The sequence below is a fragment of the Chiloscyllium plagiosum genome, unplaced genomic scaffold, assembly GCF_037043375.1.
Source record: "Chiloscyllium plagiosum isolate Xiang-an unplaced genomic scaffold, Cpla_swu_hap1 HiC_scaffold_36, whole genome shotgun sequence".
Taxonomy (NCBI): Eukaryota; Metazoa; Chordata; class Chondrichthyes; order Orectolobiformes; family Hemiscylliidae; genus Chiloscyllium; species Chiloscyllium plagiosum.
In genome coordinates, this window is record NW_028270174.1 from 31,666,278 (window position 1) to 31,690,605 (window position 24,328).

Consider the following 24,328-nt stretch of genomic DNA (forward strand, 5'->3'; position numbering starts at 1 on the left):
TGTATGTGGGGATATCCTGTAGCAAGGGGAACAGGACGTTGTCAAGGTATGAGGAGATACGTTTGATGGGGCAGGAGCAGGCGGAGACGGTGGGTCGACTGGGGCAGTCAGGTTTGTGAATTTTGGGTAAGAGGTAGAACCACGTGGTGCGGGGTTCCCAGACTATGAGGTTGGAGTCTGTGGATGGGAGATCCCCAGAGGTGATAAAGTTGTGCATGGTCTGTGAGATGATAGTTTGGTGATGGGAGGTGAGGTCGTGGTCGATGGGGTAGAAGGAGGAGGTGTCCATGAGTTGGCGCCTGGCTTCAGCGGTGTACAAGTTATCATGTAAAACTGACACTGCGCCCCCTTTGTCCACTGGTCCACTGGGGATTGTCCGGAGGGAGTGGAGGGCTGCACGTAGTGAGGGTTAGAGAATAGAGTGGATTAGAGGGGTGGACAGGTTGAGTCAGTCTATGTCACGGCGGCAGTTGGAGATTGAAGGCAGGTAACAGACCAACACAGGGTGTCCAAGTGGATGGAGTACGTTGGAGATGGGTGAAAGGGACCTTGGAGGACAGGTGGGAGTCCTGATGGAAAAAGTAAGCACGGAGACAGAGGCGGCAGAAGAAAATTTAAATGTCGCGACACGTGTGGAATTAGTTGATCTGGGAGCGTAGTGGGATGAAGGTGAAATCTTTACAGAAGACTTATCATTCATCCTCAGTGAGGGGGAGGTCTGGGAGGATGGTAAAAACAAGACAAGGCTTGGGATTCGGACCTGGTGTTGAGTTGGAGTAGAGAGTGGGGGCGGATACAGTCTCTGGAGTAGGTGTGATCATGATATTACGAGTAAAGGTTTGAAAGAACATCTCTGGGACACACACACTAGACAACCCCACTGTCCTGTGGCTGAAGATTTCAACTCCCTCTCCCACTCCGCCAAGGACAGGCAAGTCCCAAGCCTCCTCTACTGCCAAATCCTAGCCCCCAACGCCTGGAAGAAGAACACCTCATCTTCCGCCTTGGGACCCTCCAACTAAATGGAATCAATGTCGATTTCACCAGTTTCCTCATCACTCCTTCCCCCTATTTATCCCAGATCCAACTCTCTAACTTGGCACTGACCTTTTGAGCTGTCCTTCCTGTACATCTTCCTTCCCACCCATCCACTCCACCCTCTGCTCTGATCTATCACCATCACTTCCCACCTTCATCTAACTACTGCCTTCCTCGCGACCTTCTCCCCAGCCCCACCTACCTCCCATTGATCGCTCAGCCCCCTTGGCAACTCCCTCCACATTTCTGATGAAGGACTTATGCCTGAAACATCGACTCTCCTGCTCCTCAGATGCTGCTTGACCTGCTGTGCTTTTCTAGTACCACATTTTTTGACTCTGTCTCCTACTGGAGATAGTCATTGACTGGCATTTATGTGGCATGAATGTTACTCGCCACTTGCCAGCCTGAGCCCGGTTATTCTCCAGATTTTGGTGCATTTGAACATCGACTGCTTCAATATTTGAGGAGTTGTGAATGGTTCTGAACATGGTGTGATCATCGGTGAACAAATCCACTTCTGACTTTATGATTGAGGTAAAGTCATTGATGAAGCAGCTTAAGATGGTTGGGCCTAGGACATTACCCTGAAGCTGAGATGATTGACATCCAACAACCATGACCATCTTCCTATGTGAAAGTTATGATTCCAAACAGCGGAGTGTTTGCCCTCTGATACCCATTGATTACAGTTTTTCTGGGACTTCTTGATGCCACATTCAGTCAAATGCAGCCTTGACGTCAAGGGCTATCACTGTCACCTTAGCTGAGTGGCCATAGTGGAACCCAAACTGGACGTCACATGAGAGGTTATTGCTGAGTAGGTGCTGCTCAATAACACTGTTAATGATACCTTCCGTTACTTTATTGATGATCAAGAGTAGATTGATTGGGGGGGTAATTGGTTTGGATATGTCCTGCTTTTTGTGTACAGGACATACCTGCACAATTTTCCACATCGTCCGGTAGATGCCAACGTTATAACTGCAATGGAAAAGCTTGGCTATAGGAGCAGCAAATTCTGGAGCACAAGTCTTCAGTACTATTGCTAGAATGTTGTTAGGGACCATAGGCTTTGCACTATGCAGTGCCTCCAGTCATTTCTTGATATCACAGAGTAAATCAAAGTTCTGAAGGCTGATATCTGTACTGCTGAGGACCACTAATGGAGACTGAGATGGATCATCCACTTGGCACTTGACTGAAGATTGCTGTGATGCTTTCGCCTTCTCTTTTGCACTGATGTGTTTGGGTCTTCATCAGTGAAGATAGCGATATTTGTGCAGCTTCCTCCATCTTGAGTATTTAACCTGAAGCCATGAAACTTCATGAAGTTCGGAGTCAATGCTGAGGATGCCCAGGGCAACTCACTCCCAACTATCACTGTGCCTGCACCTTTACTGTGTCTGTCCTGTCAGTGGAACAGGATATATCCAGGGATGATGATGGCCGTATCTGGACATAGTCACACTCACAGAGTCATACCTTACAGACAACATCAGGCTGTTACTTGACTAGTCTGTGAGATAGCTCGCCCAATTTAGTACCCAAGAAGTTCATAACTTGGTCAAACAGGTTGAATATCAACTTGGAAATACTTCCAACAGGATGCCAATGGCACTTGATAAGAATGGAAGAGCTATATGCAGAATGTAGCAAACCACTGCTATATTCTGCCAGGCATAATCATGGACTAACACTGGAGTCTAGACATTGTGTTTGGAAAGAGCAAGAGAGTAGGGAGAAAATTTCACATGGAAAAGTCACTTGGGCAAGATACTGACTTTCAGTCCAGCTGATTTAAGGCAGATAGAGGATTAAACTTTGAATTTTCGTGGTTGTATCTAATCATATAAGTCATTGGTGAACTGCGGTGAGTTAGGTCTCAGGATATTGGTATTATTGTCTATCACTCCCATATCACACCTCCATACAGAAGTACTAATAATTGTTATACAGTTTGCGTAACTCTACAGATGAAAGTTGATTGCTGTGACAAAAGTTGGGTCAATACCACAGAGAATATAAATAATGAATAATTAGATTAGATTACTTACAGTGTGGAAACAGGCCCTTCGGCCCAACAAGTCCACACCGACCCGCCACCCACCCAGACCCATTCCCCTACATTTCCCCCTTCACCTAACACTACGGGCAATTTAGCATGGCCAATTCACCTAACCTGCACATTTTTGGACTATGAGATGAAACCGGAGCACCCGGAGGAAACCCACGCAGACACGGGGAGAATGTGCAAACTCCACACAGACAGTCACCTGAGGCAGGAATTGAACCCAGGTCTCTGGCGCTGTGAGGCAGCAGTGCTAACCATTGTGCCACCGTGCCACATAATAATGAAGTTTTATATGTGGATTATGTATTTAATTCAGAACTCATTCCAAATACCCACAGAATTTAAGTTGATGTTGTCCTAGGTATTTTCAATGCTAAGACACCACACTGTATAGCATTCATGGAATCCTTACAATGTGGAAGCAGACCATTCAGCCCATCAACATCACATTGACCCTTAGAAGAGCAGCCCATCCAGACTCACCCCCACCACCCTATCCTATCCCTGTAACCCTGCAATTTCCATGGCTTATCCACCCAGCCTGCTCATCCCTGGACATTTTGGGCAATTTAGCATGACCAATTCTTCTAAGCTGCATATCTTTGGATGAGAGGAGAAACAGGAGCACTCAGAGGAAACCCACGCAAATACAGGGAGAACTTGCAAACTCCACGTGGACAGTTGCCTAAGGGTGGAATTGAAACTGGGTCTCTGCGCTGCGAGGCAGCAGTGCTAATCACTGAACCACCATGCCATCCATTCAGTAGCTACTGTATAATATTTTCAATATTAGCCTGTTGTGAGGAATCTTGCCTGCAGATTTCCGTTAATTCAAATGAATGAAAATATATTTTCAGTTACTAACTTTTTCCCCAGGAACTGAACTTCTTACTGTTCAAAAATAACAGTTTGAAAAAATCTTCAGAAGATTTACAAGGATGTTACCAGGGAGAGGTTGAATACGCTGGGTCTGGAGTGTCAGAAGCTGAGGGGTGTACTCAAGAGGTTTATAAAATCATGAAAGGCATGGATAGGAGAAATAGACCAAGCCTCTTCCCTAGGTGGGTGAGTACAGAACTAGAGGGCATAGGTTAAGGTTGGGAGGGGAAAGATATAAAAGGACCTTAAGGGGGTGGTGTGTATATGGAACGAGCTGCCAGAGGAAGTGGTGGAGGCTGGTACAATTGCAACATTTAAAAGGCATCTGTATGAGTATATGAATAGGAAGGGTTTGGAGGGATATTGGCCAGGTGCTGGCATATGGGACAAGATTAGGTTGGGATATCTGGTTGCATGGACGAGTTGGACCAAATGGTCTGTTTCCGTGCTACATCTCTATGACTCTAATTATATATTTCATAACACAATTGATTAACAATAACCTGATTACTTTAATCACTAAATGATCTTAAGTATTTTTCAGCACCTTCATTAAATTTTTATCTTGAAGGCCTCTGCCTTTACCATTATCAGGATTTATAAATGATATCTCTGTCCAGGGCTTTCCTGATTTTCCATATCTCAATACATGGGTATAAGTCAGATGACTGTGCAAACAGTAAAATAAAGGAATTGATAGGATTGTTCAAAACATAGAAGGGAACTAATGAGATAAGTTATCAGGAAGGCAAAGATGCCAGATATTCAAAGACAAAAAATAAATAAATGTAAGTGTATCCAGCACTTGAGGGAGGGGAGGGACAGAGGATGGGAAGGAAGGGAAGGTTTGCACTTACGTAGTGCTTTTATGACCACCAGATAGTTCAGGATTGTATAGTTGATTAATTATCTTTTCAAGGATAGTGACTCTAGCAATGTAGGAAAATAAACCTGTGAATCTTCCTTCCCCAATCCTTGCCTCTTCCCATATGTGACATTCCCACGGATAAAATACAAACAAAGAGAAGTAGTCTATTTGGCCCCTTCAGTAAGATCATTCTTGATATGTGTTTCAAATTCCACATTCCAATCCACCCCCAACAATCTTAGATTCCCTATTTAGCTCGATCCTAAAAATATTAATCAAAAAACCTCTCTTGAGGCAAAGAATTCCAAAGTCACAAAACCCTCCAAAGGGTTTTGTGTCTAAAAGGGTGATCACTAATTTTGAAACAGTGCCACTATGCTCTGGACTCACACACATGGGGAAATATCCTTTTCTTGTCAAGACCATTTATCAACTTACTAATCATTCTTTGTCATGTTGTCAACCTGTAGAGTGGAGTTCTAGAGGGAGCGGTCCTGGGACTGTAACTGTTTATATATTAATGATCTGGAGGAAGGAAGTGAATGTACTGTAGCCAAGTTTGCAGACAACAGAAAAATAGGTAGAAAAGCTGATTGGGATCCAGTTTACAGTGAGATATTGATAAGTTAAAATGTTGGCAAATGGAGTATATAATATGGAAAAATATCAAGTTCAGTTTATAAAGATAAACAAATGATTATTTAAACAAAGAAAAAAACTGCAGAAAGCAGAAAAAAGGATTTGGGGAACTTGTGCATGAAACAGAGAAACCTAGCACACAGGTGAAGCAGGTAATCAGGAAGGCTAATGAAATGTTGGCTCTTATTTGAAGGGAGTTGGAGTATAAGAGTAGAGAAGGTTTACTGCAAATGTACAAGGCTGTGGTGAGGCCACATTCAAAGCAGTTTTGGTCCACTTAAGGAAAGATATTTCATTGGAGGCAACTATATTTAAATTAATCTAGTCCCATTTGCCAGCATTTGGCCCATATCCCTTTAAACTCTTCCTATTCATATATCCATCCACATGCTTTTTAAATGCTGTAATTGTACCAGCCTCCACACTCCCTCTGGCAGCTCATTGCAAACATGCACCACCTTCTGCATGAAAAAGTTGCCCCTTAGGTCCCTTTTATATCTCTCCTCCTCACCTTAAACTATGCCCTCTTGTTTTGGACTCCCCAACCCTTGATGAGAGAAGGTTCACTAGGATGATCCCCATATGGAGGGACTGCCTCAACAGCAAAGATTAAGCAGGTTGACACTCTACACATTGCAATTTAGAAGGATGAGAGGTAATGTCATTGAAATATATAGGATTTTTTTGGGGACTTGACATGGTAAATACTGAGAGGATGCTTCCCTTTAAGGAAAAGTCTAGGACCAGACGGCATAGTCTCAGAATTAAGGGACATCAATTTAAGACGGAGATGAGAAGGAATTTCTTCTCTCTTAGGGCAGAGGGAGGTGTGGGGCAGAATCCTTCAGCATATTTAAGATAGATAGATAGATAAATAAATTATTGATCAGAAAGGAAATTAAGGGTAAGGGGAAAGGTCAGGAATTTGGACATAAAGCGCATTGGATGGCCATGATCCTTCTGAATGCCAGAACAGACTGGAGAAGTTGAATGGCCTACTCCTGTTCTTATTTCTTATGACTTATGTTCAATCTAGTCACCTTTACTCTTCTAAAGCTCAATGAAAACAGGGTGCATTTGTCAAATCTTTCCTCACAAGATAATATCAGGTATCGATATCAAAAATCTCCTCTGAACTTAATATCCTTTTCCATATTTACATCCTTTCCCATTTCTACATCCTTTCTGTTGTTGATGGTTCTTTTATTTTTAGACTCTCCTCATCCTGTCTTAGCCCAAACTACTGTGAGCTTAAAATCACAGTTAAAATAAATCAGATCATTAACAGAACTCCGCTTTACAAAAAATAGTTTGGATCCAATAATAAAATGTCCTTAAGCTTTGATGTTTTGAAATCAGTAAAATTATTTCAGGACAGAATGTATTGACAAAAATTCAATATCAGAAACAACTTTTTTTTAGTTAACCAATATCAGCACTTAGCATCCTAACTTAAGAATTCAGGAATGCAGTCATCTAGATGTGATTTAATGGGATTTAAGATTGAGGCCACAAATCTTTTAATCTGCTTATGAATATTTATTTTTAAAAATAAATTCCATTATAAATTATAATTATTGCATCACAGAATATCATATTTCTGACGTGTATGTTGCCTTTATAATTTGTCTCTGTAGCAGGAAGAGATTGACTTTCTTTGTTCATTGTATATTAACAAAAAACAAACCCTATTAATTTTCTTATACTGAATACTTATGGTTCAACTTATGGATCAACTAGACTTGTATGCAGCATATAGTGCATTATAATTCAAGTAATTCATTTTTAAACTTAATTAACACCATAATTTTTTTTCATTAATTGGTCAAACAGGTCATGATCATATAGCATGGGAACAGACCCTTCAGTCCAACCAGTTCATACCCACTATAGTCTTTTTTACACTTGAATAACAAAACCAAACGCACACAGTGGTTGAGATGTGGTCTCATAATTTCAAAAGAACTGATACATAGCACCCTTATTTTTATGTTCAATTCTTCTTGGAATAAAGGACAATAAAGATAAAGTCACCATTGTCCCAGAGGACTGTAAGATTCCTCTCTCATCAGGGAGAGGTGATGGGGTCACCATGCCTTAGGTGAGGGGCGAGGTTGAGAATGTGGGACTTTCATTGTAATCTCAACCGGTTCAGGGATTGAACCCATGCTGTTGGTATCACTCTACATTGCAAACCACCTGTCCAGCAAAATGAACAAACTGACTCAAGTAATAAAGGACAACATTCCTTTAACTCTCTTAATTACTTGCTGAATGTGCGTACCAGTCTTTTATCACTTTTAGACTAAAACCATAAGATCGCTTTGTATTTCAGAATTCTGTAGTCATTCTCCATTTAAGTTATTTTCTGCTTATTTTAATTCTTGCTGCCATCACATTGAACACCTTCACAAATTTTTGCATTATGTTCCACCTACCAGACTTTTGCCAATTCACTCAACCTATCTACATCAGTTTTATCTATATCATTATGTCCTTTTCACAATGTATTCTTCTACCTAATTTTGTGTCATCTACAAATTTAATTATCATGCCTTCACTCCCCTCATTGAAGTCATAGAAATAAATGATAAAAAACCGCGGATTCAGGAGAGACCATTGCTGGACTCATTTACGTATATTCTGCTTTCTGCCATTTTCTATGTACAAGTAGGCTTTTAAGTGGCACCTTGTCAAATCCCTTCTGGAAATTAAAGTACAATATTTCCACATTCACTTTTATCTACTGTGCATGTTATTCCTTTAAAGAACTCCAATAAATCAGTTAAATATAATATCCTTTTCATAAAGCCATGATTAACATAGGATTTTCTAAGTGGACATAGAAGTCCTCTTCAGTCAATTCTCGAAAGCTTCCTCTGCTATGACCCAAATATTAACATTACCACTCCTAGTGTCAAACTTCATTCAGTATTTCTACCTTTCTATCCAGTCTTTATCCCATTCTACCTTCCATAACTGCTTAATGCTCCCCCTTGTCTCTACTTATTGGCACAGTGGCATCAACAAATCTTTTGCTTTTCACTCTTAATTTTATAACCCTATTGTCCTTTATTCATGATTATCATATATAGCATACCAACGACTGGAGGCTTGTGCTCAGGGCAAAGTGGTACAGTCAATCTTCCTTTCTATTCTTTTTAAAAAATCTTAAATAGGTGAGATACCCTGTGGTGGGAGCACTGCAACATAAACAAAAATCAAATAGTCAATGGAAATTTACAGAAATCCTCCTTTCTGTGCTGACTCTATGGGCCTATTTAAATTAGAAGTGGTAGAGAATAAGCTATTATCATCTCTTCTATGTAAGAATAAATTTTCTTACCCCAGATGTAATCTACTGCACGATAGCAAGAGGTACCAGTTACATTGACCAGTTATGCATAATTACAAAGACTATCTGCAGCCAGGTTCTCATGTTAAACATCCTTTTCATCCAAAGACTCCATCTTCAGATTAAGAGGAACTTTCAGAGCCATTACCTTATACAAAATTATCTTCCAAGCTTTTCTTCCCTACAGTTACATTTACGCATTCAGGTAACACTACTCCATCTCCACCACAAGTTTCTGCCTGAATTTGTGAGCTCAATCTAGAGATTTTGCAATTCTTTCAGAACATATTTGCTTCTGACTTAGAAGGCTAAGCCTTTTGCTTGACGATTGTTGACATTGATTCTGATCTTCACCTTAATTGGTTGTGAACCATTTACTTGCAGGAGGATCTTTCATCTCTTGGATATCCTTTGCAGTGGACCACATTTTTGCTAGATCTAATATTTGCCTTCATTCAACCTCTGTGGATGTGTTCATGATAAGTTTCACATCCTCAGCTGTGTTCCTAAATGCATAATTTGGTTCTGTGCTCACAAAAGAGGATACAAAAAAAATCAGAGAAATGTTGGGATTTAGTAAGAGGGAGGAACTGAAAGAAATCAGTATTATGGGGAAATGATGTTGGTTAATAACTCCCCAAGGCCTGAAAATTTGCGTCCCAGAGTACTTAAGGAAGTGTCTCTAGAAATAGTAGATGAATGGTGGCCATCTTCCAAGATTCTATAAGTGCTGAATTAGTTCTTACAGATTAGAGGGCAGTTAATCTCTATTTAAGAAAGCAAGTAGAGAGAATACCAAGAATTATAGACTAGTAAGCCTGACACTGATAGTGGGGCAAGTGCTCGAGTGCATTACAAAAGATTTAATAGCAGAGCGCTTGGAATACAGTGGCAGGATCAGATAGAGTCAACATGGATTTACAAAAGAGAAATGTACTGGCAGAGGACACAACTGGTAGAGTTGAAGGGGGAGCAGTGGACATCATTTACTTAACATTTCAGAGGGCTTTTAACCAACTCCTATATATCTTATCAACATGTAAAATTAAAGTACACAGGATTGGGGATAGAACATTGAGATGGTTAGAAAACTGGTTGGCAGAGATAAAAGAAAGTGTAGGAGTAAACAGGTTTATTTTTTCCGAACGACAGGCAGCAATTAGTGCGTTATCACAGAGCTAAGTGCTTGGACCTCAGGTAATCACAATATATATTAATGAATTACATAAGGAACTGAATATAATATCTTCAAATTTGCAGATGACAAAGCTGGGCAGGAGGAAGAGCTGTGAAGAGCACACAGAGAAGATTAAGTGTGATTTCTACAAGCTGAGTGAGTGGGTAACTGCATGTCAGATGTGGTATAACGTGGTTAAAAGTGAGATTATCCACTATAGTGCCAAAATCAGGAATGCAGATTATCTGAAGTATTATAAATTGAGAGGAATGTGCAACAATACCTGGATATCGTTGTACAACAGTCAAAGGTAAGCACACTCATGCAGCAGGTGGGAAAAGAAGGCAGCTGGTATTATGACCTTCATAGAGAGCAGATTCAAGTGCAAGAGCAGAGATGTCTTGCTGCAATCATATAGGAATATTGTGTGCAGTTTTGGTCTCCTTATCTGAGGACAGAAAGTTTACCAGATTATTTCTTGGGATAGCTACAGTTGCATTAGAAGAGAGTAAACAATTAAGATCATATTCACTGGAGTTCAGGAGAATGTGGGGGTGGAGGGGATCTCATAGAAAGGGGACTAGATAGGGGAGGCGTAGAAAGGTGCCTCCGATGACAGGGGAGTCCAAAAAACAGTCTAAGGTTTCAAAGTTTAGCATTCAGGGCTGGGATGACAAGAACTTTCTTCACCCAGAGAATGGTAAGCCTGTGGAGTTTACTACCATAGAAAGCAATTGAGGCAAAAATATTGTATAACTTCAAGAAGGAGTTAGATGCAACATTTTAGGGCGAAAGGGATCAAAATATTGGTTTGGGGGAGGGGGGGTGGTGGGGTTGGGTGGGGGGAGCAGGAACAGACAATTGAGTTGAATGATTAGTCATGATCATTGTGAAGGGCGGAGCAGGTTCAAGAGGCCAAATAGTCTATCCCTTCTCAAATATTCTATTTTTGTATGTTTCTAAATCTGCATTGACCTTCAAATTGATGGGACACCTATTGACATACACAAGTTGTCAAATTTGAATTCATTGGATCTTTCATTTTTCTGAGGAATTCTTTGCATACCTTTTCTAACAAAGGTATATTGTCTGAAATACGTATCCTTTTCAAAGGATATATCCAGTGCAAATTCAGTAATGATGTTCAACTGACAGGCATATATGTATGTGAACCAGGAAGCTTTTTTAAATAAAATGATAAATGTTTGACATGTTTCAGTGGTAAACAAATGTTGAACAATTTGAACATGCCAGTGCTTTGATTGACTAAAGGTTATTTATAGCAATAATGCAACAATATCAAAACGGAAAGCAACAAACAGAAAGATTGAATTCAGTTCTGGGTGTTATACATCAGAAAGGATGTCTTGCTTTCACAAGGAAGATTCAGTAGGATGATAACAGAATTTAGAAGGTAACGTTATGAGATTGCATATGTTTGGTATGGTAATCATTTGGTAATCAAGGCCAATTATCAGAAGCAACAAACGGAAAGCAAATGTAATACTACAACTCAGACAAACAAACACATATGGACATCAGAAACATAATCTAACTCTTTAGCTGCTATCACCTGTCCATCCATCTTTCTGCTCAAAGCAATGTGACAGTATTTAGAGATATAATCTATATTCAAGTTTAAGACAGATACATTAGACTAGCTGCAAATTTGTACCAAAATAAATGAAACTTGGCAACATTAGCTAAGATTGGTGGATTTATTGTCAGCAGGAAATTTATTTACTTTCATTCAAGCATCATTATGCAATGAAATTTTGGTTTACATGTACCATGAAGTCAAAGTAATTATTTTAAACAGCAACATTGAAAATGATCCAAACCAGTTTCACTGCATTCTGTATATGTTTGCAACATTTATACATTGCGACATTATTCATGAAAATTTCCCAAATTTCCTTCAAAGAAATTGAAGCATTTGTATTCAATATTGTAGTGAGAAAGAAAAGCCAGTACATTCAAACACTATAGTACACAGCTTGTAAGAACATTAATCAATATACATATTCTAGCTGTAAATAAGCTGTATGATCAAATCTGCAGTTTTGCAAAATTCCATATCTACTTGACAAAGACTGACACAAGATATTATCTCCTTTCCCATGATTACTTTTATTGCCAATATGCAATGTACTATGTGTTATACAAGCTGAAAGGGCCATTTTAGTTCTCTTCCAATGTTGTGGTCTATTTGATAAATTTCCACAGATAATATTACTGTGTAAATTTTAGCAAAGAAAATATGAGTAACACGTGGACAGGAGCAGGCTATTTAGCCTCTCAATCCTGTCATACAATCAATTATTACTAATTTGCAAGCCAAGTCCGTTACTTTCTGTCTTTGATTCATGTTCCTCTCTTAACTTTAATCTAACCAAAATGTATCAATCCTGTCTTAAAAATTAGAATAGACACGGCATCTAGAATCTTTAACAAAAGAAAACACCACAGGCAGGATTTCACATTTTGTGCCAGGACACCGATAATGAGTTAAATGGGGGTCCCAGCACTGCGCTCACAGGGAACAGTCACCAATACGTAGTCTGAAGACTACGCTTGGCATCCAGTAAAGGAGAGTGGAATGCTTCTTGAAGCTGGACGATCAATAGGAGGCCCTCCAGCAAGGAGGGACTTGCTGCTTGCTACTGCAAATTAGGGAGACAGAGTGAAGACATCTCTCAAATGAGACACCCTTTCAGCAGTTTTAAAAATCATGAATTAAGACTGTTGGGACTTTATGCAGGACAAACCCATCCACACAGTTCCTGCAGTCAACCTTGTAGCCAGATGGGTGAGGAGGGATTCTCAGTGTTTGTCCGCAACACTGGTAGTCCAATTTTGCCAGTCAACTTCTGATAATTGGCCTTGATTACCAAATGATTACCATACCAAACATATGCAATCTCATAACGTTACCTTCTAAATTCTGTTATCATGCTACTGAATCTTCCTTGTGAAAGCAAGACATCCTTTCTGATGTATAACACCCAGAACTGAATTCAATACTCCAGATGGTATTTGACTTAATCCCTGTAAAATTTGCTATTACTGAAATGGTCCCCACCTTAGCTATATATTCCTTTATTGACTAACCTGGACATGGATTCTTTATGCAGCAACAACAGAAATGCAAAGAGGACCTGGGAAAGCTGCTTTCCCAAGGTCTCTCACACTTACACCTACATGCTGCAGAATCTGAGAAGCTGGAGAAAGGTATCTTTACCAAGAATGCAAGCAATTTCAAATGCATGCATGCATTAGGCCAAGGAAGTCAGCGCAAGTTTATGGTGTCCCCCTATATGTGAAGATAGTGCAAAGTCAAGAATCAAAGAATCTATGAAGACAAAAATGGTGAGAATTACAACACTTTTAAGTACTGCCCTACAACTGACTTCCATGGCATTGTCCTCCCATTAATAGATTAATAGAGCTGGCAACTCCAGGCCCCTCTGCATTGTTTCAACTACACCTTCTCCAGGGCAATTAGGGATGGCAAATAAAAACGGTGGCTGAGCCAGAAACAATCACATCCCTCAACAAGCTTTTTAAAAATGATAAAAATAACAGATTGCCATGAAAATCCATCATTTCCACTCCTACTGAAGTTACCAGGTTGTCCAAAACGTCTACATGGTTCACAAATGTACTTTAAGACAGGAAATCTCCTCGGTATCAAGCTGGTGCTGAGTCAGTGACAGCTGAATCTAACTTAGCCTCATTGACAGTAAGGGACTCCCAACCTCATCACATCCTGATTGAATCTGCCTGTTATTTATTCCAGTTTTATGTCAAAAAACTATTAATTTTCTGGCATAGCTTACCGGTGACTCCACATACTTGACTTTTAACTGCCTTTTGAAATAACAGAGTAAGGCACTCAGCCGTATCAAAGTTGCTACAGAGAAGTCATAGAAGAATAAAGCCTGGTCGATAAACCTGCACTGAACTCACTTCCTCAGAACATTGTAGATGTACTTACTCAACATGGCCTGCAGTGGATAAATAAGGTTGCTCATCACTTTTCAAGGAAATTGAGGGATAGGCTCCTCACAGAGTAAGAAAGCTACATTCATCTTCCCCTAAAGCAATGAATCTTCATTTAGTTGATGATTCTTCCTGATATTTATTTCCTCTTCATCAGTCTGTATGTTTCACAGCATTCCTGCATCATCCTTCTTAATAGCAATTACCTCTTCAGTCACTATTCAACCATTTTCACTTTTCTTTTGATTCATTCAACAATTGTGCATTCAACAATTTTCTTCAGGTTGCCCACTTCAATGTACACTGTTTATTCCTTGTGTGGTGAAATAACAGGGGCAATGAAAATTTGGCTTCTTCCAGAGAATACCATTCAGCTTATTTTTATGCACTATTGCTAAAATGATTGTTTTATTTATTCCAAGTCAATAAAGTAATCAAATCACCAGTGTGGAGCTTCCTCTGATCATTATAGCACTGTCTATATAAGGCCAAAAACTGATTTGTACTGAGTGAAGGATAATTTACAAGAGTAATCCTTGGCACAGAACACAAACTGCTAACTTCCCTTGCCAATATGGAGATTGGAGCTCAATTGCAACATGCAGACAGGTTCTTTGCTTTCCCGTATAATCAATAATGTAGAAATATACAATCAAGATGTGGCTTAATTGAATGCTTTGGTTCATCAGGAAACTGCATTAAACATCAGATTCTGACTTCATACTTCTATCTTTATTAAGAGGAAATATAATCACCATATTTTATGGACAAAATTAAATATTAGCAAAGGACAAAATTGGTGGCAATGGGATGGCTACCCAATGTTTAACAAATCTAAAAATCATTCCTATTGATTTTTTTTACTTAGTTTCAGGAACTGGGTGTCTGAGTATAATTAATTCTTTATGAGTGGACTCAACCCATAAGCAAGCTTTGCACTTGAAAACTTAGGAAACACTAAAGCTCTTCCAGATTACTGTACTTTGTGAAGACTATATCCAGAAGTAAATATGCCAAATTTTTATAAACCTATTTTCTAATTATTTGTATGACCAGTAATACCTTTCTGCTTTGAAGCAACAATTTTACTACTCTTTTTCTGTATAAATTGACACAATTTTGTTCAACTTTACTTATCATGAAGCCTTATAATTGTGCTGCTAGTAATTATACAATTATACTGGAGAAATGCCTACCTCCTCATGCAGTCCAATGCTCTGGCAAAATAGTCTGGGTGTAGACTATGCTCTTCTTGAAGAATCACACATTGTTCTAATGTGACTGACATGGATGTCCTGTCTTTGGCACTTTTACAGCTTGTGACGCGTATTCCGTTTAACCTTCGGCAAATCTAAACAAGATTTAAAACAACTTTAATTACTGAAACTGTTCTCTGAATACTTTCATTGCCTTTGTAAAACAGCAAATTATTGTTCAAATAAATTGTAAGCGCAAGGGGTCAGGATTCCAAAACTAGGGACCGTAAAGATAATATAATCAACAATAAATCCAGTAATGTACTCAGGAGGGGTTTCATTTCTTTACTCAATGCAATAAGAATATGAAACTTGCTAATGTTACAACACAGAGATAGCAAGCCAGACCAAATCAGATTTGCTGATACTGAATTTGCAATACAATGAAATTGAAATATTTGATGACCTTCAAAATTGCTCAATTGTTCCTTATCAGGCTTTAAGAATAACAGATATCAGGCACCAAGTTTATAACTTAAACAGAAATTAACCATTAATTATTAATACTGGAATCAAAAGGTGTGGCGCTGGAAAAACACAGCTGGTCAGGCAGCATTCGAGGAGCAGGACAGTCGACAGGACAGGAATATTAATACTGGAACTTTAGGAGATCAAACCTAAACAACAAAATAATCTAACTAATGTCTATGATATAAACACAATCTTCATTGATTGTAATTCCCACAGATACAAATACAGACACATAGACAGATAGAGACATTAATGGATAGATTTACAAGAAAAGAGTCATAAATGGCCAGTTTGATAACGGTTTCAAAAATGAATATCATGTCTTTTTGAAATTCCTTGAGTGATGGTTGAATTGAAGGCTTGACTTTTGAAGTGACAGGTCAATACAAACAGCTTCCAGCAGGGCCCAAGGAATATTCAATTATTTCCTATAAACTAGGATTATTTTCTCAGAAAATTCAATAATTCTTCAACTGAATGCAAAATGAGTCAGAGTAAAACTTGAACACAGCTTCTGAGTGCCCAGCCTTCTGTCCAAAAAAATCACAGTCAAAACCAGTTCAATCTATGGTTTCTCTTTCTTTTTCACATTCTCTGTGGTTGGCTGACTGACACTCTTTGATTGACCAATGCAACATTCAACCAACTGCATTCAAAAGGTTGAGAATAACTCATGGTGCTGAATCATCTGCAATGTTTTTAGAACAATTATTCACCTGCAATTATCTTTCCAGGCCAGTTCCCATTAAGAATCATCAATTTGCTTGGCCTCTCCTCCTTTCCAAAACAAGCTGCTGCTCAAAGCCCAAAGTTCTATTTGTAACTTAAGCTAAAAACACCAAAGCACTGGGGACACTAGAAATCAGAAATAAAAGTAGAACTTTCTGGAAAAATGCAGTGAGTCAGGCATCTGTGGAGAGAATGTAGAGTTAACATTTTGGGTCCAGTGACGCTTCTTCAGAGCTGATTTTATCTTGGAAAAGATTGCTGTAAAAGCTGAGGATGGAGTGGGAGGTTTGCAGGGAGAAGTAAATGATAGGTGGAGCTGGAGCCCAAAGAAAGAAAAAAACAGGCAAGGCAATGGGTAATTGTCACCCTGGAAGAATCAATAGCTGCTAATAGCTGACAATAGGTTGTTTTTGGTAGCAGCCCATGTGATGACAAAATCTGGTGTGTGAGGATTGGTGTAAGGATATGGGAAAAGGTGCTCAGGCTCTAAAATGATTGAACTCAATATTACGTCCTGAAGGCTGCAGGATCCCCAAGCACAAAATGAGATGCTGTTCTTCTAGTTTGTGCTGAACTTCACTGGAGCACTGCAGCAAGTCCAAGACAGAGGTGTTGACCAACAAACACAGTGGTGTGTTGAAATAGCAGGCAACCAGAAGCTCAGGGTCATTTTTACAGATAGAATATAGATGTTCCGCAAAGTGGTCATCCAGTCTGTTTTGTCTCCCCTTGTTAGAGTAAAGCAGAGAATACAATAAACCAGATTGAGGGAAGTGCTTCACTTACAGAGTATGTCTGTGGCCTTGGGTAGTGAGGAGGGATGGTAGATCGGTGAGGTTCAGGCCTTATTTTCCAGGAAGAAGCAGAGAGCTCAGAGACCGTGCTGATGGGGGATGGACATGTAAAGGGATTGCAGTTTCACGGTGAAGATGGGGCAGCTGGAAACTGAAAACTTGAAATTCTGATGTGGATGTAAACCATCAGAAAAATTGTAGATCTAAGTGGGAAGAGACTAGACAAGAGGAGAAAAAAATCAAGTCGAGGTAGGAAGAGGGGAGTCCTTTGGGGCAGGAGCAGGCAGAAACAATGGGTCTGCCTATGCAGTCCTGTTGTTGATCGAGTTCAATAATATCAGAGCCTGAGCACCTTCTCCCATGTCCTTACCCCAAACCCCACACACCAAACCTTGGCATCACGTGGGCTGCTATCATAAACAACAACCCTTTGTCACATTAATGGCCTATATTGGCAGCTATTGAATCCCCCAGGCTGACCTTTACCCATTCCTTTGTTGTCACAAACTCTTTTCTCTCTGGGCTCCAGCTTCACCATTGTTAACCTCCCACCCCCACACATACCCCCAACCCCACCTTCAGCATATCTACCATCTTTTTCTAGCTAAAATCAGTTCTGGAGAAGTGTCACTGGACCTGAAATATTAACTCTGCTTTCTCTCCACAGATGCTACCAGATCTGCTGAGTTTTTCCAGTATTTGTTTTTGTTTTTCAACTTAAGCTCACCGTTCCAAAGCAAATGTGAAAAAAAGTAAAGAAAACCAATAATGGTCCCTACATATGCAGTAGCAAGTAGATTTAGTACATTGAATGCAAAGCTAACTAAACAATTACCAACAAAAGATTAGACAGAAGGGTGTATTGAGAGCATGAGTAGGTTAGAGGAGGTTAATGTGTCATGAAAGCACCAACACAGACTAGTAGGTCAGGTGGCCTGTTTCTATGCTGTATATATTTTATAATACTATGAATAGCTGTGATCCAACTTAAAGCTGTACAATAATATTGGGATCAGAGTTAAAAAGTGGAAACAATATTGGAATACCATGATACAAAATGTTTTAATATTTTAATCTTTATCTGAGTAGAAGCAATATGCATGTTAATTTTAAATGAATTATTAGCAGACATGAATTTTTCATAAAAGTTTTAAGCATTTGTATAATGTATATCCTGCAGCTTTGTTTCATAGCTAGGATTTTTTCCTGTCATTTGTGAGACTGTTCCCAATTGTCTCATTAGTATTAATGCTGATGTTAAAACTACAAAATATGTAGTTTGCTTGTTATTGTTACGTATATATTCACGGCTAAGCACAAGTGCCCTATATCTGGATCTGGGAGTGCTGGTAGAGGATTCTCTAAAGGTAAACATGCAGGTTGAGTCCGTGATTAAGAAAGCGAATGCAATGTTGTCAATTATCTCAAGAGGGTTGGAATATAAAAGCACTGTTGTGCTACTGAGACTTTATAAAGCTCTGGTTAGACCCCATTTGGAGTACTGTGTCCAGTTTTGGTCCCCACACCTCAGGAAGGACATACTGGCACTGGAGCGTGTCCAGCGGAGATTCACACAGATGATCCCTGGAATAGTAGGTCTAACATATGAGGAACGGCTGAGGATCCTGGGATTGTATTCATTGGAGTTTAGAAGATTAAGGGGAGATCTAATAGAAACTTACAAGATAATACATGGCTTGGAGAGGGTGGACGCTAGGAAAGTATTTCCGTTAGGCGAGGAGACTAGCTCCCGTGGACACAGCCTGAGAATTAGAGGGGGTAAATTCGGAACAGAAATGCGGAGACAATTCTTCAGCCAGAGAGTGGTGGGCCTGTGGAATTCATTGCCACAGAGTGCAGTGGAGGCTGGGACGCTAAATGTCTTCAAGGCAGAAATCGATAAATTCTTGATGTCACAAGGAATTAAGGGCTACGGGGAGAATGTGGGTAAGTGGAGTTGAAATGCCCATCAGCCATGATTGAATGGCGGAGTGGACTCGATGGGCTGAATGGCCTTACTTCCGCTCCTATGTCTTATGGTCTTATTGTCTTATCTGTCTTTAAGTTGCTAGGGTAACTAGTGTTGTAAATCTTTTGTATAGCTGGAAAAAGGCTGATGCTCAGCAATTCTGTGAGAATGAGGAGGACAGAAAGCTACTGATTCAAATAAAGATACACAGAGGAATAAGTTCTAGAAAATTATCAGTCTAGTTCTTCTGGTAATTACAGGGAAACAAAAGCCAGAACTGAAAACGATTCTAGTAGATGACACGTGATCAAACTGAGATCTTGTGCATCAGTGTCCTACTCACAAATTTATCTTATTTCTGGGAAATGATTCCAATTATGAAGATATGGAACTGATTGCATTATTCATTTCTCTGTATCAATGAAGTTGCAGGATTAAAAATTGGCATATGTGGCTGCTCCGAAGTCCAATTTAACTTTTCAAATATCTGTAAACAAATCTTTCAACATAAACATTTGAACGAGACATTTGGCAGGAAATACTTCTGGGTAGTGGAGATTACCAAAGTGTCTGCAGGGATTGGAACAGACCTGTAACCACTTGTGCTCTGAGCTATAAGTGATTAGAGGCAGATAAATCTGCCTCAGAGAGCCAGTGGTCAATCTGACTGGTTGGCAGTACGTTAGTCTCAGCCGTATGAGTGGCTGGGACTACAAGCAGAGCACAGATTCTAAAGCTGGGATGTTAAAGAGTAGTGTTGAACAAGTTTTATTGCACCATTTCTGCCATGGCCCTGATGGAGTTATCGCATGCAATTGTGCATCTTATCTCATTATTTATGAAAGTGATAGGTTAGGCAGGTTACTTTTCGAATTTCGCAATGAGAGATACGGCCTCTGTCTTGCCACTCTTGGGTCCTTTCGGCTTCTAATGCTCTGGTATCATCATTAAAGACTAACTGGATGCCACTTCAGAACTGCCTATCACACAGTGATGCTTGCCTCGAAACGCTCAAAACGTTGTACAGAAGAGAAAGAAGCCAGCTCCATCCTTTACAGAGAAAATTTAAAGTCTGGTGGGTAGAGTGACAGAGTAATTTGAGATGTAATGTAAGCTGCAGCATTTATGTATTAAAGTGCATATGTAATATATCATATATATCTGATTTAATAATATTCATTATAAATTTCAGTTTGAGTTTTGAGTTAATAACTATCTGAAGTTAATAATTAAGTATTTGTAAGTATTTTCTGTAGCCATGGAAATTTCTTTAATATTATTTCTGAGGCCTGGTTCCATGGATTTCTTTTCATTTTACATTGTTTTGCAATCCAGCAAAGTAAACAAAGGGACCTCAGGATTTGTTAGAGACTTCTGCAACTTGTCTTTTAAGCTTATGGGAAACACTCTAGCTGAAGGGAGACTTATGAGTTTCAGTTATTTTCTTTGCAGAAATCTTTTAAAGTCTTTGAAATAGAAAGACTGAACAGATCAGTGATCCCGAGATGCAAGTGATAAATAGTGAACTAGGTTATCTGAGAGTGAAGAACTAATGTTTGTTCCAGACGAAATCCAGAACTGAAAGTGATACTAGAGGATGACAAGTGACCAACTAAGCCCTTGTGTACCAATATCCTACTCATAAAATTTATCTTATTTCTGGGAAATTATTCCAATTGTGGAGATATGTAACAGATGGCCTTTGACCTAAATCCCAACACTCACTTTGCTTCTTTTCAATTTGCACAGAATGTTTGGGATTATACTTCTACTTACTGAAAATGTTTGAATCTGTTATAAGTACGTGATTGGTTAATTCTATTTTATCTTTATTTCTTTTATTAATAAACTTCTATTTTAGTATTAAAGTAAAATTTGCATAATTGGTTGCCCATCTTTCAGTGAGAGACTACTTCATTAAAACCAAAACAAAATATGACCGATCAAGCAAGGTTTCTGTAATATCTGACTTGCCAAAAAGTAAATTAAGAACCAAGATAGTTTAAACTTTTACGTTTTGTTTACTTTTAATCTAATACTATCCATAATTTTGTTAATAATTAACAGATGGATCTTTCTCTCGCTTTTTCTTTCTTTGGCAGAATGTATTGTTGCACATTTTGATTATTCTTAATGTTTCCCACTGTTTATTGACTGGTGACATTGAGGTCTCCTATGAGCCTGAAAGAGTGTTTGGTAGTGATGGTAACAGTAATGACGGAAATCTCAATAAGAAGCAACTATTGACAGTGAATATACACCAGGGGTGCGAGTGCAGTCACAAGACTCCTCTACTTGAGAGTGACAACTTATTTCAGGGGACAAAGTGTGGTGTTGGAATCACAGAAATGGCCATGCATGGGTAAGAGGCATAGTCGACACGAGGTCCTATGGTTTACAACTTCAGGTAGGTGAAGCAGTCCTGAACATGTGGACCACATGAAAGCTTCAACTGACAAACGGGGCAGTAGTAAAACATACCCAGCCCCACAAAACAGCTAAAAAGGCTGTCAGAACCCAGGGGTTCTCCCTCTCCATCTAGTGTCAAAGAAAGCTTAGAGTCGGAGATGGACACAGCAGATGTCACAGCTACAATACCTTTACTGCCTGATGATGGATTTCTTCCCAGATATTCCAGGTGCAAGAGGCAGGCTACAGTGCAACACCACCAGTATCCAAAGCTGTCGGAGGAATTGGACCGAAAATGTGCCAAGAGAGGCTACAAGAAAAATAGCAGGCCTACATCCCGGACCTAAAGGGCGAGGAATGCAGTGACTACAATGAGCTCAGTCAGCTGGCCATGGGGCTGTTAACCTGGTCCAATCATGGAGGTCTGGCTGACAGATATAAACAGGAATCTTCCAACTCTATTTTGATTTAGTCCCTACCCTCCCCTTCACTGTTTTGATCACACAGCACTGCCCTTTGATGTGAAGGGCAGTGTTTGTCACTGGCCACCCGGGTGTTTTCCTATCTTCCTGGTGGTGGAAATTGAATAAAAAATTTGTGCACTTTGTGTCCTTCACTGTGTTTCACACGTATACACACACACCATGGGTGCTGGGGATAAAATAAGCACTACCGCCTGTGGGGGTTAAAAAAAAAATGAAAAAAAAATAAACAGGAATCTCAGAGCTGTGTAAGTAACGAGCGACTTGATGATGGGGCAGTGACCTCTGTGGAGTTATTTCAGTCTTAGTGGGACTCTCCTAATCTCAAGCCCACATACTAGCAACAACAACAATGGCTTGCCAGCCTGGATCCTCAAGAAAGTGTTTGATGGGAGCTTGGTTTTGTTTTGGGATTTTGCTGGGCTGACCTAGAGTCCCTCTGTTCAGGTTATATGTCTTGAGTGAGGCAATTTCCTTCACTCAAGTGGTGTCCCCCAACCTCAGTTGGCCTGAGCCTTTTACTCATAAGCACCACTTGCCACATTTTCTAATAACAAAACCAGTTGTAGTGGCTGTTTGAAGTCCAGTTGGGCTTCAGCTAGTAGATGCTTTTGCATGGTTGCATCATTAATCCCACATATCAGACAGTCTCTCAGCATTTCATTAAGGGTCAAACAAAAGTTATATGCCTCTGCCAGTCATCTTAACCTCATCAAAAATCCTGACACAGATTCTCCGGGTCCTCGAATTACTGAGTAAAACCGATAGAGGAGTGGCATAGTATTCCTTAACTAAATCCATGAACTCTCGAAAGGCTTCAGTACCTGGGGCCTCAGGAAAGGTTAGGCTCATAATATTGGTAAAAGCTGTGGGTCCACAAGCTGTCAGGAGAATTATTCATTGCTTTTCATCTGCCCCAATGTCATTTGGCTGGAAAAAGTAATGCAGTCTTTCCATACAATGGGCCCAGATTTCCATGGCAGGAACAAACGAGTCAAGTTTCCCAAATAACGGCATGATGCCGGAAATGGACCAGGTTAACAGCCCCAATCAGGGAACTCATATTCTATGAAGTCTATCTGTCTGACCTTGTTACAATCACTACAGACTTGTTTACATTTAAGGATGGAGGTGGGAAAAGGTGGACACAATTTTAGCACAATTACAGAAAATCAACACAATCATACTGTCCAGTGGGGACCAACTACATTCATTTTCAGAAAGATAGACACGAGGATAACTTTAGTCAGGAAGACTGTCTGGATTATCGGTAGGTGGGTGAGGTGATTAAAGTATTCAAAAATATAAATACACTGAAATTTGGCAACAATATATCAACTTCTACAGTTAATTTGAACAATTGGAGTGAGTTTCCTAGGCATCCTGATACTTGCCCATAAAGGAAGTTTCAGAACATCACTGCATGTGAAATGGCTCGAATAAAAGAGCCAGCAAGAATATGAATAGGAAATGAGCTGAGGGACATGAAAATTGAGTAAAGATTAATTTTTTTTTCAGACTAGAGGGAGATTTATAATGAAATTTCCATGGCTTTGAATTTTTGCCCAAGTAAAAGTTGTATTGAGTTTGTTTGGAGGGAATTTTACCACAAGTGCAGCAAGAATTCTCATTGTATCCTGCCAAATGCATTTCAGTAACTACCTACTACTTGGCTCAATGCATTCCTTACATCTGATTCTATCCCTTCCTACCTTGCATCATTCCTCAATCAACTTGCCACTCAGTAGATTCTGCCAAAAGACCAACATCCCTGCTTCCATGTTTAAAATGGCTGTGTACTTGAATGGGACGCTGGCATCTGAAGCTGCCCTGCTTGATGACAGACAGATTCTGAAATGCCGGAGAAGGGAGAAGATGGTGCCATGTTTCTCAGACAATGACACTGCGGTCTTGGTGGAGGGAGTAGTGCAAAAGAAAGTGTGCCCTCTTTCCAAAGGACTAGGACGCCAAGCCACCAGACCGAGGTAGAAAGATAAAACCCTATTGACGGCACTTTGGTGACACAGCTGACATTGCACTGTACATAAATTCTCACGTTTATAAAATTATCTTTGTTCTGCCTGTACAACTATTTGCTTTGGTGCCTGTGTAGCCATAATTGTAACTGTGCTGCCAAGATGCCGAACTTCATGACTACACAGATGCACGCTAGATCAATTTCGGTG

At 39.7% G+C, this 24,328-nt stretch overlaps 1 protein-coding gene across 11 annotated transcripts in view; it reads right to left on the reverse strand.

The window, feature by feature from the left end:
• The window catches only part of inpp4b (inositol polyphosphate-4-phosphatase type II B), a 969,352-nt gene that overhangs the window by 43,320 nt on the left and 901,704 nt on the right, over window positions 1-24,328 (reverse strand). For all 11 annotated transcript variants that reach the window (XR_006309059.2, XM_043674147.2, XM_087980071.1 and 8 more), the window contains one exon: window positions 15,229-15,383. Coding sequence is in view for 10 of the 11 variants with exons in the window: in XM_043674147.2 (XP_043530082.1) it covers window positions 15,229-15,383 (155 nt within the window). In the remaining variant the exon portion in view is untranslated. The remainder of the gene's footprint in view (window positions 1-15,228; window positions 15,384-24,328) is intronic.